The sequence below is a fragment of the Ovis aries genome, chromosome 11 (assembly GCF_016772045.2).
Source record: "Ovis aries strain OAR_USU_Benz2616 breed Rambouillet chromosome 11, ARS-UI_Ramb_v3.0, whole genome shotgun sequence".
NCBI lineage: Eukaryota > Metazoa > Chordata > Mammalia > Artiodactyla > Bovidae > Ovis > Ovis aries.
The window spans coordinates 23,051,431-23,068,886 of NC_056064.1; the positions used below are offsets into that span (position 1 = coordinate 23,051,431).

General features: G+C 44.3%; 1 protein-coding gene across 5 annotated transcripts in view; it reads right to left on the reverse strand.

Moving 5' to 3' along the window:
- SMG6 (SMG6 nonsense mediated mRNA decay factor) overlaps window positions 1–17,456 on the reverse strand; it is a 201,269-nt gene that overhangs the window by 80,943 nt on the left and 102,870 nt on the right. For 4 of the 5 annotated variants that reach the window (XM_015098571.4, XM_012185470.4, XM_012185475.5 and 1 more), the window contains one exon: window positions 12,132–12,333. In XM_015098571.4, coding sequence (XP_014954057.2) covers window positions 12,132–12,333 — 202 coding nt within the window. Of the gene's footprint in view, window positions 1–275; window positions 453–12,131; window positions 12,334–17,456 lie in introns of those variants that run through there. The other variant, XM_060395317.1, reaches the window with a different exon arrangement.

Below are 17,456 nucleotides of genomic sequence, written 5' to 3' on the forward strand. Positions count from 1 at the left end.
AACAGACTGAGATATATCCATTGGCAGGTGGATTCTTTACCACTGTGATATCTGGGAAGCCCTCTATAAATCAGTTACTGATATAAACTGAAAGGATGGAAGTTAATGGAAGTGGTAATTAGTAATTCTGTAAATTTATATACAATTAGTAAAGAGGTGAGAGAGAGCACACACAAAAAGGTGAGGGAAGGCAATGAGCCGACAGAGAGAAATACACAGTACAAAAGATGCGTGCCAAAGGGCCACCAGTGAAACGAGCCATCAACGTATCATACCTCAAGCGAGAAGATACAAAAAGAAAAAGACGCCTTCTCTGCTGGTCCAGTGGTTAAGAATCTATGTGCCAGTGCAGAGGACACGGGTTTGATTACCTGGTCCAAGAAGATCCCACATGCCACAGGGCAACTAAGCCCATGAGTCACAACTAGAGAGCTCATGCTGCTGCTGCTAAGTCACTTCAGTCGTGTCCAACTCTGCGCGACCCCATAGACGGCAGCCCACCAGGCTCCCCTGTCCCTGGGATTCTCCAGGCAAGAACACTGGAGTGGGCTGCCGTTTCCTTCTCCAATGAACGAAAGTGAAAAGTGAAAGTGAAGTCGCTCAGTCATGTCAGGCTCTTCGTGACCCCATGGACTGCAGCCCACCAGGCTCCTCCATCCATGGGATTTTCCAGGCAAGAGTACTGGAGTGGGGTGCTATTGCCTTCTCCGCTAGAGTCCCTTATATCAGTATCCAGGGCCCCTTTGCAGAGAAGGCAATGGCATCCCACTCTAGTACTCTTGCCTGGAAAATCCCATGGATGGAGGAGCCTGGTAGGCTGCAGTCCATGGGGTCGCCAAGAGTCGGACACGGCTGAACGACTTCACTTTCACTGTTCACTTTCCTGCATTGGAGAAGGAAATGGCAACCCACTCCAGTGTTCTTGCCTGGAGAATCCCAGGGACGGGGGAGCCTGGTGGGCTGTTGTCTATGGGGTCGCACAGAGTCGGACACAGACTGAAGCGACTTAGCAGCAGCAGCAGCAGGGCCCCTTTGATTAAACAGGCTAAACAGTGAAGGAAATAAACACAGTTCATAGTTTATTTCTAAACATCTGACTGGAAACAATTTTTCCTTAGCTATCTACAGACCAACAGAGAAGGAATTCCAAGAAGGAGAAATAATTCAAAGGGTGAAAAAAAGAGATCTTATCCAGCATCGTATGACAAAGGAACATACATGTTTTAGTGCCTAAAAACTAGAGAGTGCTCTCCCTTCCAAGTTTCCAAAAGCTCTTATCTTATTCAGTGTAAAAAGAAAACACCTCTTGTATGAGGGTAACCAAAGAAAGTTCAAAAGTTATTCATAAAAAGCCTTTACAAATCATTAAGAAAAAATGGATAAGCATTCTAATCATAAAATGGGCAAAGAACATAATTTATAAAATATGATACCAATATATATACTCAGTAAGCATAACACTAGAAAAAAGAAACTCTATTAGTAAACAAAGAATGAAAATCAAAACAATGGGATGCTATTTTTTGCCCATCTTTGGCTTAGTTACCAAAAAATCAAACCATTCATGATTAGTGAGGATGCTAGACAGCAAGAGATGATATTCTGCAGTTTACACAGCTATAAACTTTTTTGGAGGGCAATTTGGCATTATTTATCAAAAGTCTTAAAAATCTGTATACCCTCTTTGACCTAGTAACTCCTCCTTTTCTCAAAGATTGTTTAATTTGTGGCTGCACTGGGCTTTCGTGGCAGTGGGCAGTCTTTTCTCCAGTTGTGGTGAGTGGGGCCTACTCTCCTGTTTCTGAGCTCGGGCACTAGGGCACGAGCGGGCTTCAGCAGTTGGGGCTTGTGGGCTCTAGAGCGCGGCTCAGTAGTTGTGGTGCACAGGCTTCGCTGCTTGGTGGTGTCTGAGATTGCCCCAGTCTGGGGATGGAACTCATGTCCCCTGCACTGGCAGGCACTTCTTAGCCACTGGACTACCAGGGAAGCCCTGACCTAGTAATTCTACTCAAAAATTTACCTTATGAACTGATAAAAAAAAAAAATATGTAAAGACTGCCTGAGATAGCATCATTTACAAAAGTGAAAAGTCAGTAACTTTCTAAATGTCTTATTGAGGACTAAAATATCATGGTATGTCCATACACATTAATATAATGCAGTCATTAAAGTTCACATTACAAGTGAATATGGAACTATATCCAGGATACATCTACTGCTAAATGACCAAAGTAGATTACAAAACAATATATGTACTTTCATTATAGTTCTGTTCAAAAGCAAAAAACTTCACATGTGTCTCTCTCTCCATCCATCTATCCAACCAGGATAGAAGACAGAAAGATCAAGGGATCTTTTTTTCCTGAATGCTAATATTGATTTTTCCAATATTTCTTCAAAGGAACATCTATTTTGTAAAACAAAGAAAAACTTTAATAATTAAAAAAAACTTATAAGCATATGCTCCTGAGTTAACTCTAATTTCAAAATCCCAACTGAAGTGACCAAACTGAATACACAGAGAACACCCCCAACTCCCCACAAGGCCTCCTTTGTCAATCACATTCACAGCAAGGGCCACGGAATCTAGCATAGCGCCTGACACATAGCAGTCAACAGCTGTTAAATGGGAAAATGCTAGCCATCTGCCATAAACCTTACGGAATTACTGCCAGGTGGATGGAGGATAGCTAGAAACAGGTCATGAAGAGCCAATCCACAGCTTCCCTTCCTGAGAGAGCAACTTAAAAAAAAAAGTTTACTTTGCACGATTTTAGTATATAGATCGGAGAAGGCACTTGGCGACCCACTCCAGTGTTCTTGCTTGGAGAATTCCAGAGACGGAGGAGCCTGGTGGGCTGTCGTCTATGGGGTCGCAGAGTCGGGCACGACTGACGCGACTTAGCAGCAGCAACAGCAGCAGCAGTATACAGACATGGAATTGATTTTTGTATACCGACTTTATATCCAACAACTTTGCTAAACTCATTTATTAATCTGAATAATTTATCCTTATTTTCTACCTAAGAATCACATTATTTACAAATATAGTTTTTTTTTTTTCCTTTTCTTTCCAATTGTCTTTTTAGTACTTTTTCTTATCTTACTGTATTGGCTAGAACCTTCAAAATAATCTGAATGAAATGTAATTAACGACTCGTCTCATTCTATTTCTTGACATGCTTGGTGGTAATAACAGTTGTTCACTGAGGGATCAGTCTTTTTCTTTTACATATTCCCATATGCATATTTCATAATTAAAAAAGCAAAATAAAAAGAAAGCAGAAAGAGAAGAAACTATGAAGAACCTGGCAAAATTCTTCAGTTTGGAAGAGTCAACTAGTTTCTTACTGCTGCTGTTAACAAGATAGCACAAATTCAATGACTTAGAACAACATAATTTATTATTTTGTAGGCTAGGAGATGAGAAGTCCTATAATCAGGGTGTTGGCAGGGCTCTTCTTTCCAGACACCTGTGGGAAAAATCTGTTTCCTTGCCTTTTCTAGTGTCTGGAGGTCACCTGGCATTCCAAGGCTCATGGTCCTTTCCTCCATCTTCAGGGCCAGCAGCACAGTATTTCCAAATCTCTCTCTCTGACTTCTGGTTCCATCACCATGTCTCCCTTTTCTGATCCTGACCCTCCTGCCTCCTTGTAAGGACCTTGGTGCATATGTCAAACCGCCTGGATAATCCAAGGTTACATTCCCATCTCAACATCCCTAACTTAAACACATCTCCAAAGGCCCTTCTGCCTTGTAATGTAATTTATTTAACAGGTTTTGGGGAACAAGATGTGGCCCATCTTTGGGGGAGGGCATTATTCTGCCTACCACAAAACGTGAAGATGTGGGGGCAGATGCAGAATACCGCTTGGAAGACTTTTCACAGCTACAGATTAGTACCATTCACAATCAGCAGTTTAGAGAGGCCCCAAAAAATGTAAATGGGAAGTGGCCAGAGGGTGGAATTTCTTCTTGACACGGTAGGCCACAGTTCTGGGAAGGAGGTCGAGAAACTGCCTCATCATTTAGGTGAAACAAAAACTGGACATGGGATGCTAGCTCTGGTAGGTAGCTCCATTATACACAGGACAGAACATACAGAAAATAAATTCACATGTTGCGAATGCACACCACCTGGCCTCCTCCCCATGCCCTTCAGGGTGGTGACTTGGTAGCACAAACCCATATCAACCAAATTTAGACTTGACTTTAAATAATATCTGTAGACAAAGAAGGCATCCAGTGAGAATCTACCTAACCTGTTATGGACAAAATATCAGAATGGAGTAAACCTTTAAAGAAACATAAATCGCCAGAACTGGATTGCAGAAATACAAGCTTGGGACCTAAGGAAGAGAGCCTGAAATATAAAAAAAGGGAACGGAGCATGCAAAGAGACGGAGAAACCGAATACTTGGAGGAAAAATGTTAGATGAAAAAGACAGTATCTGCTTTATTCTCACACTGGATTGGATTTTTAAAATCACAGATTTTGTAAAGTATGCTAAAAAATGATAAAAACAAAAATGATAAAAGAGACCTGGATAAAAGGCAGGCAAAAATATAAAGATTCCAGGATAAGACAGGGAAATAAGGAGACAAATAATGCAACCGAAAATTTAAAAAACTGAATTAGAAGCAGTGAAGAATAGAATCAACACTATAAAAATCTGAACCAACTACAGAGAGGAAAAACTTGAGAAGCCTTTTGAGGCTGTAGAGGTAAAGAAAAAAAAATTAAAATGATGACAGAAAGACATATTGAGGATAAAGAATAGAGATCTAACACACATGTCAGGAGGAAAGAAATTACCAAAGAAAAGAACAAACCCATTAGTAATCAAAGACATGAGACATGAAAACTTTTCTGATCCAAAGATAGAACTGCATCTGCTTATTAAAGAGCTCATTATATGCCATACAACATTAAACTGCAGAGCCCAACATCTAACCAAATCCTCGTATAATTTGAAATTCAAGATTTAAGAAGCTGTAAGTTACCCATGCTGTATGGGGAAAAAAAAAAGTAAACCTACAAAAGAAGAACAGACTCTCTTCATTTTTTCCTAACCACTAATGCAATGGAATAATAGCTATTGTTTTAAAGGGGAAAAAAGTTGACCTAAGTTAAGTTGCCATTCATGTGCAAGGGCAAAATAAGAATACTTTCAAAACACAAGTGTTCAGATAGCAGCCATGAAGAATGTCATTGATATATTGTTTAATGAAAAGAACAAAGTAAGGAAGAGAATGTATACCACACTATCATTTTGATCATATATGTATATATATTTATAAATACATTTCAACGGGCATAGAAGTGGTATAAAAAGACAAATATCGAATTGTTAACAGTGGTTATCCCTAGATTGTGACTTTTGCCTATACATTTTTTTGAATTGTTTGATTCTTTTGCATATATATATATATATAACTGTATTTTACAAAAAATCATCTTAATTTTTAAAAAGCCTTCACGTTATCTTTGCTGGGAAAAATTCGATAATGTCGCATCTAAATAACAAATAAGTCAAAGTAAAGAAGATAAAAATGGGAAAGCCACAGAATAAATAGACTAAAAACTGAGCACTGAAAACATTTAAAATAAATTTGAAATAATTATAAATTTAGAAACAAAATGCAACTGTGTGAAAAAGAAAATACATATTGCAAGCAGTCCTAATTTCTACATCTTAAATATAGGATAGTCAACTGGACTCCCCCCGCTCCCCCCTTTCATTCTTGATGTTGATACTTAGAGAATAGAAGATTATGTCATGTTTTTAAAAAAATTAGTCCCACTTAAAATGAATATTTTCCAGATCACCAAAAAACAAAGGCAACTTTTGTCCCCAAACTATATATATATATGTATACGTGTGTGCATGTGTACATATATAAAAACAAGGATTTTTTTTTTTAAAAAAGCACAAAGCAAGAAGCATATACTATATGATTCCAATAGTATTAAAGGAAAAGAATACACACATATAAGCATGGGGGGGTGGGTGTGGAGACTGAAAGGACACCTCTGAAACCTTAACACTAGTTAATTTTAGGTGGTAGTTTGTAGATGATTTTTATTTTCCTGTGCTTTTCTATATTTTCCATTTAAAATGTTTGCATAATTATGTGTACAACAAGCAACTTATCAAAACTGTCATTTAAGAAATGGACAAGCCAATGGTTTCAAAAGTTGAACAGTTTAAACCTCATTTTTAACCTCAATTACGTATTACTGACAGTTTTCTGGGATCCTACATCCAGACAGAAAGCAAAGATGACTGTTTAAGAATGAATGGGATATGACTGTGAGATGTCTAACATCATCCCCAGTGGCTCAGAGGTAAAGAATCTACCTGCAATGCAGCAGATGTGGCGACATGGGTTCGATCCCTGAGTCACGCAGATCTGCTGGAGAAGGAAATGGCAACCCGCTCCAGTGTTCTTGCCTGGAAAATTTCATGGACAGAGAAGCCTGGTGACTATAATCCATGGGGTTGCAAAAGGGTTGGACACGACTGAGGAGACTAAACAACATCACCCTATAATACAACCTATATCTCTTAATCAAGCTTAAAAGTTGCCTCAGCATTAACTTGTTGGAAAGTTCTTCACTGAGTTTGTGGGTCAGATAACATAACATGAAATGAAGACACTGAGGATCACACAAGTTAACTTACCTGGGGAAGCTAGAATGAGGATAGCTTACATCACTACTTATGACATAAATGATTTGGTTCTCATTAAATGGCTAGAGCTTCAGAGCCTAAGAAAAGAAATAGCCTGTCACTAAATAAATCCTTGTTCAGTACTACCTATAGCTATACAGTCACATGCATGCTTTTTATATAATTAAGCTTTTTTGATATAAACTAACATATAAAATGAACTCAACATGTTTCTCCTAAAACAATTTCCTTTTTACCACTTCTCCTATCTGCCCACAGGGTTATTGGGGTTTCAGTGAGGAAATATGTGTAAAGAGCTTAGCACGCCTGGAACCTGACCAGTTGACTGCAAAATCTTACATTTACTATTATTATGGTTTGATTACTTTTTTCAATCACTTATGCTTATTCAGTATAATGCAGCAAAAAGCACATAGGGTTTTAAAACTTGTTCTTATGGAAATTTTCATATATGTACAAAAGTGGAATACTGTTAATATAAGAAACTCCATGTACCCACCCGATGCAAAGAGCTGACTCACTGGAAAAGACTCTGATGCTGGGAAAGATTGAAGGTAAATGGAGAAAGGGGTGGCAGAGGACGAAATGGTTAGATAGCATCACCGACTCAAAGGACACAAATTTGAGCAAACTACAGGAGATAGTTAAGGACAAGGAAGCCTGGGGTGCTGCAGTCTATGGGACTGAAAAGAGATACAATTTAGCAACTGAACAACAACAAAAACCCATTATTCAGATTTAATCACGATCAATATTTGGCCTTTTTTCTCCCATCTACACTCCTATCCACCTTCCTTCCTCCCTAGATTATTTTGAAGGAAATCCTAGATGTCAAATCATTCATAAGAATAAGATATGCTAAAGCCATACAGACAAGGATTCTAAACCTCACTTAGCTACATGACCCTGGGTAAGATACTAAACCTCTTGAATTAAGGTGCCGAGTAGCCACTCATGAACTTAACATCACTTTCTCCTAGCTGGCTCTAATGTTCAATGTCTGTGATATTTCTGTCTACATGTAACCAGCTCCACTCTGTTGCTTTGACCCTAAACCATACTTTTTATCTCACTTTTGAATAATCCCAACAACCACCTGTTTTCTCAACTTCTTGTTCATCCCATGCCTGGGTTTTCTATTACAGTTTGTTTCTTTTAGGCAGAATATTAATCCTGAAGGATGTTCAGCAAACCAAAAAGATCAAGGGTGAAGCAAGTCTGGGAAAGGTAGCAAAGGCTATCCTCCTTGCAATGTACACGACATTAGAAGTTCCAAAAAGTCCTGCAGTAACAGCTTCTGTCTAATACTGTGTTACTCTAATTTACACAATTGTGGAACTTTTTTTCACCTAACTATTAAGAACCTATAAAACTAGAGTTACTTGGAATATGCTTGGGAAATACAGTTAATCGGTTAATGCCAAATCAGTGCTCCTTGAGCAATGTCTTCAGTGGGAAACTACCAATTCAATAAAATTTCAAGAGTTCCTCCTTAACTACAGACGCAAATTAACTTGTTTGCTTGTCACATCTTTGTGTATGCCACAAGTCATCTTCCAAACACCCACCAGGTGGGTGTTTGCCTTATATGTCTGGATTTCTTTTGCTGTGTACACAGGAGTGGTGTAGGTCTGTCTGCTCAGTGAACACCTGTCTAGTGAACATCCAGGCTGGACCAAACGTGACCACGCTCGACCAAGATGAAATTCTCACATTGCTGCTACAAAGCCCTTGAGATACTTTAAATTCCTTAGTCGTGAACACCAGAAGCTGGAGGAGACGTCTGTCTTCTTCAGGTATCCAAAAGGCTGAGAGTTCCTAAAGAGTCCCCTATATCGATACTGACCTTCCAGGTCAGTGGTGGAGATGTCTCCTAAGAGCTGATCATCACTCTTTGCTCCTGTCTTGAGCCTCAGTTGTCTCTTTTATGAAATGAAGGTACTAATACCTACTTGGCAGGCACTTTGTGTGGACTTAAATACTGGACAGAAGTAGCTTGTCCAGGGACTGACACATGCCAGGTATTCAAGAGATGTTCTTTTTCTCTGCCATGGAAAGAAAGAGAGAAAAGGGCAAAGGAAGGCATGTAGCGTCTTACACAGGGTAGCCAGGGAAGACCTCTCCAACCAAGGTGGCATCGAGAAGGGCGTGAGAGGGCAACACAGTGCTCTGGGGACAGGGTGCTCCAGGTTACGAGGAAAGCAAGTGCAAAGACCCTGAGTGTGCGGCTGGTCTGAGGAACAGCAAGGATGCCAACGTGACTAGGGCATACTGGGCACAAGCAGAGTAGCAGGAGCTGGACTAGAGAGTTCATAGAGAAGGGACATGATCTTACTGATGCTTTAAAGAGGTCGTTCTGGGCTTTCCAGGTGGTCTAGTGGTTAAGAATTCACCTGCTATATAGGAACATGAATCAGCCATAAGTATACGTTACGTTCCCTCCCTCTTGAACCTCTCTCCCAAACCAACACAATATTATAAAGCAATTATCCTCCCAAAAAAAGCACAAAGAATTCACCTGCCAACACAGGGGACATGGGTTCAAGGCCTGGGCCAGGAGGATCCCACATGCCACGGAGCAACAAAGCCCGTGCATTACAGCTACTGAGCCAGGGCTCCAGAGCCCGGGGACTGCAGTTACTGAAGCCCACGCACCTAGCGCCCGTGCTCTGCAGCAAAAGAAGCCACTGCAATGAGAAGCCTGCGCACCGCAACTGGAGAGAGCTGGTGTGTGGCAACAAAGACCCAACACGACCAAATATAAAATAAATAAACAGAAATAAAGAGCTCATTCCAGTGGCTGTGTTGGACACAGGAGAGAGGACACAGGGAGAGCAGGAGGAGGGAGGAGCTAGAGAAACTAACCAGAAGGCATTTCACTGAATCAAACTAGGGTGCAGTGGTAAGAAAGCACTGTACGCGTTTATTTTGAAGGTAAAGAAGACTTGGATTGCTGACAGATTAGATATGGAGGTGTGAGAAGAGAGGAGCCAAGAATAACCCCAAGACTTTTGACATGAGCAGCCCCAAAGTCAAAGCTGCCATTTACCAAGATGAGAAGACTGAAGACAGATCAGGTTTGGAGGAGAAAGAAATTCAGAAGTCTGGATTTGGAGATGTTGTATTAAAAAATTTCACAGTCCTCGAAGTGGAGACAACCTTCAGACCACCTGAGTCTCAGCGAGCTGCGACCGCCCTGGGCAGCCTGTGATTCACGACCACAGGCTGAGGGCATGGACCACGGGCTTGCTGTTCTTCCTGCCAGTCACGTACTTACCACGTGCTGTTGTATATCATATACTGTATCATACACGTGTATCATGTGCTCACACTAAAGCTGGGAGAGGGATCTCCCTGGCAGTCCAGGGGTCAGGACTCTGCACTTCCGCTGTAGGAGGCACGGGTTCAGCTACTGGTGGGGGAACAGATTCCACATGCCACACAGCGAAGGCTTAGCAAGTCTAAAGCTGGTTAGGACTCCTTCTGCGTTCTTTACTGAAAGATAGTTAACCCAACAGCCAGTTTCCAAAATTACCCTCCAGAGTCAAGACCACCTGATGATCACAGAAGAACAGGACGTACTAGGATTCCCCTGGCCCAAGTCGTGGCTGCCCAGTTTCCCTTCCAACTCTTCCAACTGAACATCTTCCATAAAGTTTGCATTGTGTTAGCTGTCCTCAGCCTCACGCAACACAACTCCCCGTTAGTATTCCCTCTGGAGACTAGAACAGCAGGACTTTATTCCAACTTTTTGCTGGAAAAATAGAAAATGAGTATTTCTCTAGAGAGAAAGGTTCTCACATTCCCAATATTAGTCATTAACTGCATTTAAACTCCATTGATATGTCAATGTCGAGACCTTAATCTGCTTATAGAAATTTAACCAAAGGGAATATATGAAATAAATTCTACTATAAGGAATCACTTCACTGATTATAGTAGTTCAAAAATTCAGGACAGTCCCTTGGTTCAAAAAAGCAAACACTGGTTAAAGAAATCTTTGCATAGAAATGAATACTAAATGATCCTCAAACATGATTCCATTTAATAATACATTAAAAGATACAAATGAAAAAAGCAGATCACAGTGACCTCCCTGGTGGTCCAGTGGCTATGACTCTGCGCTTGCAATGCAGGGGGCCGGAGTTTGATCCCTGGTCAGGGAACTAGATCCCACATGCCCCAACTTAAGTTTCCTTATGCCACAACTAAGACCCAGCGCAGCCAAATAAATTTTTAAAAGCAGAGCACAAGTAACATGTATATGACCCCTAGTTGTGTTTAAAAAAAGTGTGTGTATATGCTGTAAGTTAAATATGACTGTATATAATCAGCAAAAACAACAGTTGTATTACCACTGGGTAAAGGAGTTGTGGATACATTTTTTTCCTTTTTACTTGTCTACAAGGAACATAGATCCTTTTTTCAGAAAGATGAATTAAAAAAATTTACATTTAACATAAAATCTCTCATATTTGTAGTTTACGTTTGGATTTTAACTTTTACTATCTGACATTAAAACGAAGACAAAAAAATCTCCCTGCCTTTCTATACATACTTCATCTAGCTCAAAAGTCTTCCTTCTGAGAAGCCACTTGTGGGACTGTCCCCAAAAGGCTCTCCCCTAGGGGACGTGAAGCCAACAACTCAGCACAGGGGTCAGTCACAGGGATCCCCTGCTTGGCATAGGAGACCCTACTCCGGGGGTCTGTGGGCGCAACTTCCCCAGCCCAGCAACTGCTGCATGGGAATGGGAAGCAGAAAGGACGGCTCTACTCTCCACACCTGGCCGCAGCCCCAACTGTTAAGCAGAGACTAAGAGTTCCACGGTCCCCACCAGGGCAACAGGCAATGGGCTTTGTTTTCTATAAACAGACAGACAAGGAAAAAGTTCAGGTTAAAACGTGGTCCTCAGAGGAAGAAAAATAGAAACCAGGCAGCGGGGAATGCTTCATATTCCTAAAAGCTTTTTTGTAAGTTAACACATGGTGTCTGCTTCTCTCTAGTCACCTATTTATCACTCTCCTCCTTAGAGAAGGGAAAAAGCCCTGGCTGTTTTCCTAGTGCAGAGTTTTGTGGCTGGGGGGAAGGATGAAAGGGGGGAGGAAGGAGGGTGCCTTAAGCATGATGCAAACCATTTGGAGCTGAGTGAGAGCACTGCCAACACAAGCTGCACTATTTAAACAAGTGAGGAAATGATCGTATATACAACATGCCAGCGAGCGCACACACACACCAAAGGAAGTCGAGAGGGCTTTTTTTTTTTTCAGGACACGGAGCTGGATGTCAGCGGCTAAAAGGTCGATATTTTCCCTTAACACCCTCCTCAATGACTTAATCATGTTCCGTTTGCACAGAAAACTTCCCAAGAATAAAAAAGTCTGGAGAATTGAGAGGAGGGGTGAATGGGGGAGGGATGTTTGGCCTGGGGCTGACCTTATCCGAGGTTTTCTCCACGTAGCAGGGGTCCTGAGGGGCAGCCAGCAAGGGGACAAAGCCCGAGAGAAGCCGATCCTCTTCCAAGATGAGGAGGGTGAGGTCATCGTCCGGGTCCTTGTACAGTGGCACCTCAGACTGATTCACCGCAGTCAGTATGTTACAGAAGTCAGCCAGCGTCGACCACACATCCACAGCAACCCTGCGAGAAAAGAGGGAAGACGAGAAGAGAAGAGCAGCTCTAGAGAGGGACCAGTTCAAGCCGTCTAAGCACTTGCGGGCAGGGATGTGCTGTGGCAAATGCCATCTACGACTGGCATCTGCCAGGAAATCTAACCAAAAGGGCTCGGAGACAAAACTGTGCCCGTGGCAGTAATCTGGTGGGTGTGTGTGTATCCATCTCGGCAAAGTTGAAATTGATTAGGGGGACGCTTTTAATCCTAACCAGAAAGGAAAAAGAATTTAGAGAATCAGTTGCCTAATGCAGGTCCTGTCACCTTTCCAGACAGTGTGCCTGAGACACTTACTCAAACATTCAAGACAACCAGTGCCTGAGGCGGCTCCCAGAATTCCCCTGCTCCTGTCCAGCCAAGTATATGCCACACTGACAGCAACACCATGCCAATCTCTCCTCCTCCTACACGGCCAGTGGGACCAGACACACCAGGCAACGAGTCATGTGGTTGTTGCCTCCCACCCCAGTCCCGTACAATGGTTTAGAGATCTCTTCCTATAGGTAAGGAGGAAAACAGTTAAACACACCGAACAAAAACCTTATTCCTGGCCTGCCAAGATCCTCCTGGGAAGGAAAAGCCACCCATGCATTTCAGCAGGTGAACGACATCAGTACTGTCTCGGCCACCACTCTCCCCCTCCTCTCCCACACAAGCGGAAGGTAACACACAGGGTGACCAACTCTTCTGGTTTGCCTGGGACTGTCCCAGTTTTAGCACTGAAAGTCCCAGGTCTCCAGAAACCCCTCAATCTTGGGCAAACTGGATTGGCTGCTCACCCTAATTGTGTATCACCAGGTCCTGGTCGAACATGCTAAGAACTCCTGAAAAGGCAAAGTCCGGCTCACCCCAGTTTGAACTTCAGAGCCAAATTAGAAAAAGGAGGTTCACTTCTCTGTCACTGTCATTTGTCAAAACTCTCCTGTGGCTCACATCCCTGCTTTGGTGGGTGCTAAGGATCCTTAGAGCTTTCTTTTTTCATCTGTATGGGACACAGCTCTAACAGTCAAACTGTGGTCAGATCCGGGACCCGCCAAGTTTTATAGGCCCTGGGCTGTACAGGACTTGGCTTTCTTTTCCAGAAGACTACCTTAACCAGGGCGTCTGGAACAGGCAAGTGTCCTGTGGATGCTAAGCTGTACTGTAAAAGGAGTTGCACAGAATAACAAAGAAAAGCTTTACAATGAGGCTCAAGAGATGGGGTGGCGAGAGGCAAGAAGCAGAAGAGAGCTGTAAGAGTGAGCTACATCCTGGAATCTTCCCAGAGGAGTCACTGCACATGAGCCGATCTGCCAGGGAGGGGCCTCAGATCCCAGGAACGTGTTTCGCCCGGAGATGGGGAGCTTTTGGGAGATGGCAGAAGGGAGGGCATTCAAGGGCCATGGCACTGAAGGTGATGCTGGGGGAGAGAGTGGAGTGGAGGTGTGAGGACTCCTTGCCTGGATCCAGGTGGAAGGAGCCTGCACTGGTTTATTTACTGAAATCGCTGCACAAGGAAAAGGCCATGAAATGAAACATCTTGTTTTCAAGAGTGTCCTGGGAACCAGGCGGAACACAGCTCCATTAATCACACAACGGCACATAATCAACACACGTGTATCGCACAATGACTCGCCTCCCAGGCTTTGCCCAGGAACAAGAACGTGTTTAGGAAGAATCACTGGAGGGGCGAGAGCTTTCTAAAGCCTCTCTCTCTGCACAGACACCGACAACCGGACTCATTCACAAAGCTCCATCTTTTGGCTCGGCTGAGTTTGGCTGTCAGAAATGTTTAAATATGGAAAAAAATAAACAGTTGCAACACGTTTCTGTGCGGAGATCTGCCTGAGCCCCTTTGTGATGTAATGGGAAACGCGGCATTCAGGCTACCAGCTGTAGAATAAACAGAACTTGGAGGGTTAAAAGGAACTGAACTTTCCACGACCCCATCTGCAGAGAAGAAAATAATAAGAGGAATGATGCACTGCCCCACAGCTCTGATAGTTTATCCTCCGGTCCGGCTGCAGAGACAAGCACCGGATGTGATAGGGCCGCTCAGGGCCGCCTCCGAGGTTAGCGCTGCCCATGGGAGACGCACAGGGAGGCTCTTCCAGCTCCCCGCTTCCTCCCCCTGTGCCCTGCTGGCCACTTGAGCCCACTGCCTGAGTCTGATCCCACAGCAGTGGTGAGCTCTGGCCAACAGGCACTGCTCGGCTGCAGAGCAGCAATTTGGAAAATAAACAGGAAAGACGACAGCGAGAAGGAAGAAGGTGAAAAGTCTCCCAGCTGAATTCTTGGCTTGGGGGCCTTGGTTGGTGCTGTGCAGGTCAAGGCTGCTTCAGGACGTACTTGGGGGCAGGGGGAGGTGGTGGTGGTGAGCAGCATCTAAAGCCAGGGAGAGGCGGCAGAAAATTACCCATGGCTGCCACAATGGGAGGCCCCACATCCCTCTCTCGTCCTCCCACCCCTACCATCTTGGATCCAAGACGAAGAAATATGTGGTACCATGTGGTTCTCATTACCATGCTCCCTGTCCCTAAGGCTCAGATAAACCAAAACGGACTCCTCCCAGAGGCTGCTGGCCACCATGAGGGACCCCTGCCCACATCTGCCTTTCGCCCATTACCACCCACCTTGTGCCCAAACCTGGAGACTCACTGCACAAATGCAGTGGATGGGAGGTCCTACCCTAGCATTGATTTGTAAACAGCAGCTGATGCCAAAAGACATAGGAAGTGTCCTGAGTTCCCAACTCAGAAATGTCAGGAGGCCCAAGGGGCCAAGCTAGACTGAACCAAGCAGAACCAAGGGAATAAATACACAAAATGCTCCAAGGAAAGGCCATTTCTGTCTGGATCCCTCCAAATGGGTGTGCAGGTCTAGTGGCTTCTTTCTTCTGGTGCCGCAGTGGGGCTGCCCCGGACCACTGCATAGCTCATCGATAGTCCTCTCCCTCCTTGCTAAGCCCCACAAACACAACAACTGACCAGGTGCCCACGGACCAAACGGTGACTCCCCACAGAGCGTGGGGGAGAGGGGAGTGTCAGGAAACTAATGCTAAAGGGAAGAAGTACTTCGAAAAACTAGGTGAGATGTCTGAACTCAAAGTTAAGATGTCTGCAATGGGATGAGGTAATTCCTGGAACCTGGGCAACATCACCTCAGCTTACCCTGATCGGGCCTCTGGGCTGAGAGGTCAGTTCCGTGGGTGAACACAGGGCTTCCTGTCTGAGTAGAAGGGGAAAAGTTAGCCTTTTCCTGCTCTAGTCTTTATCCCAGCTGGGAGTGCCTTCCAACCTTCACCCTACTTCAGCCCTTGAATGCTAAGGATTCAAGGTTGGCCCGGGCCAAGGGGCCTGATGTCCAATTCTGGTGGCTGTGAGGAACTTTACAGCGCTCCCATTCTTCTGGAAACGCTTAGGAAATGACTCCCCAGGAGAGTTTCCAGACATGCTCAAGCCACCAGTGGTTCTAAATGGACCCTCTAGAGCGCTATCCGCTTGGGCAAATCCCTCTGGTTTGTTCTGGTCCCAGCTCATATTTGGAGAAAGCTCCCAGAGTCGAAAAAAATCTTCCCCCCAAACAGATGCAAGGCAGCCAGAGAACATGAAACTGCATGCGGGTCTGTTTATGGGCTTCAGAATGGCGGCAAGGGAGCCTCTCAGGCAGCTGTGATGTGACTGGTGAGCAGGGATCGGCGGCTGCAGGGTGACCCAGTGGTCCAACCCCACAGAACACGCCACACACCAGGAAAGTAGACCTCTGGCTGGAGTCTGAACACCAGATCCTAGCTTGGGACCGACCAGCGGTGGCTAGTTAGAGGTATGCACTCAGGACCACGGCTTGCTTACTTCCCTACAGACAGGCATTCACTTACTCCACCAGGAAAGGAAAAAAATAAGAGTTAATTTACTTTTTATTGCCTCAGAATTCCAAGGTTTAATGTAGCTGTCAGTTTGAGTGCGGTGCAGCTGCCGGCCGATACAATGCAGCCCAGGCCAGCCCAGGTGACTAGGGAAACACATTTCACAGAAATGAACCAACGCACACTCTTGGCCGGTTGTTTGGGGGGATATTGACTCGAGGAATCAGATTAACCCTTTGGGCTGGGGTTAGTTCTGCAAACAGCGTTTGAAAAGCAGCTTTGGTACAAGGATCTGAGAATCCTTGATCTCAGGTGGACCAGTGGGTTTCTGGTTTCTTCAATTTTGGCATTTCCTCATAAGACATGCCACTCAACTACAACGTGCTTGGAAAGATTCAGGCGTGAGGCAAGTTATACCACAGAGCTCTATCAAGCTCCTTCCTAAACTTCAGAAAGGAAGGCAGATCTGCTGGTTTTATAGGGAGCAGGTCAGGTATGAACTTTTCTGCTAACTCCACCCGAGGCCGGGACGACAGCTCAGAGAATGAGGACGAGGGCCCCACTGGGGCTCAGGCCATCCTTCTGGCAGGTCTGAGGAGGACAGAGGCCTCACACACCCCTTCATATTTTTACTGGGGGAACAGGCTGACTGGTGATTAATATCAAGTACAATGACCCCATGTTACAAGCCTGCAGGGGCCTGTGGAGGTGGCCATTTCCTGTGTAATACCAGCTTGTTTAAACACTAACATTCAAACGCCACAGCTGCAGAACAAACCCGGAAAGAGTTGAGTGAGAAGAAGCCCTGCATTGTGTTTTGGAGCTATGGAAGATCAGAGAAGCAGTACAGATGGGAAACGAGTTGGGTCTTTGGTTCCTGGAGTGAGGAGCTCTGGAAACACAGCTAAGATGGCACAGAAGCCAGGCACAAGAAAACTGAAAAAGAGATGGCCTGTGGACTACAGCCACAAAGGGGAAAGGCTAAAGGCCACAGCAAGAGAAATGCTCTTAAGATATGTTATATCCTCTTTTTCAAACTTGTTTGCTGACGGACCATCGTATTCTAGCCCACTACCCTCCACGTGGGGTTCCAAGCCCCACGGGAGCCCTGCAGGACCCCCCCCCACCCAACTGGAGGAAACTGGAGGAAATGAGGAGGTAACAGCAGAAACGGACCTGAATGCAACAAGTCTGGTAGAGTCAAAAGAATAGTACCTGGGCTTGAATAGCTCGGTAAGCCCCTTGGAA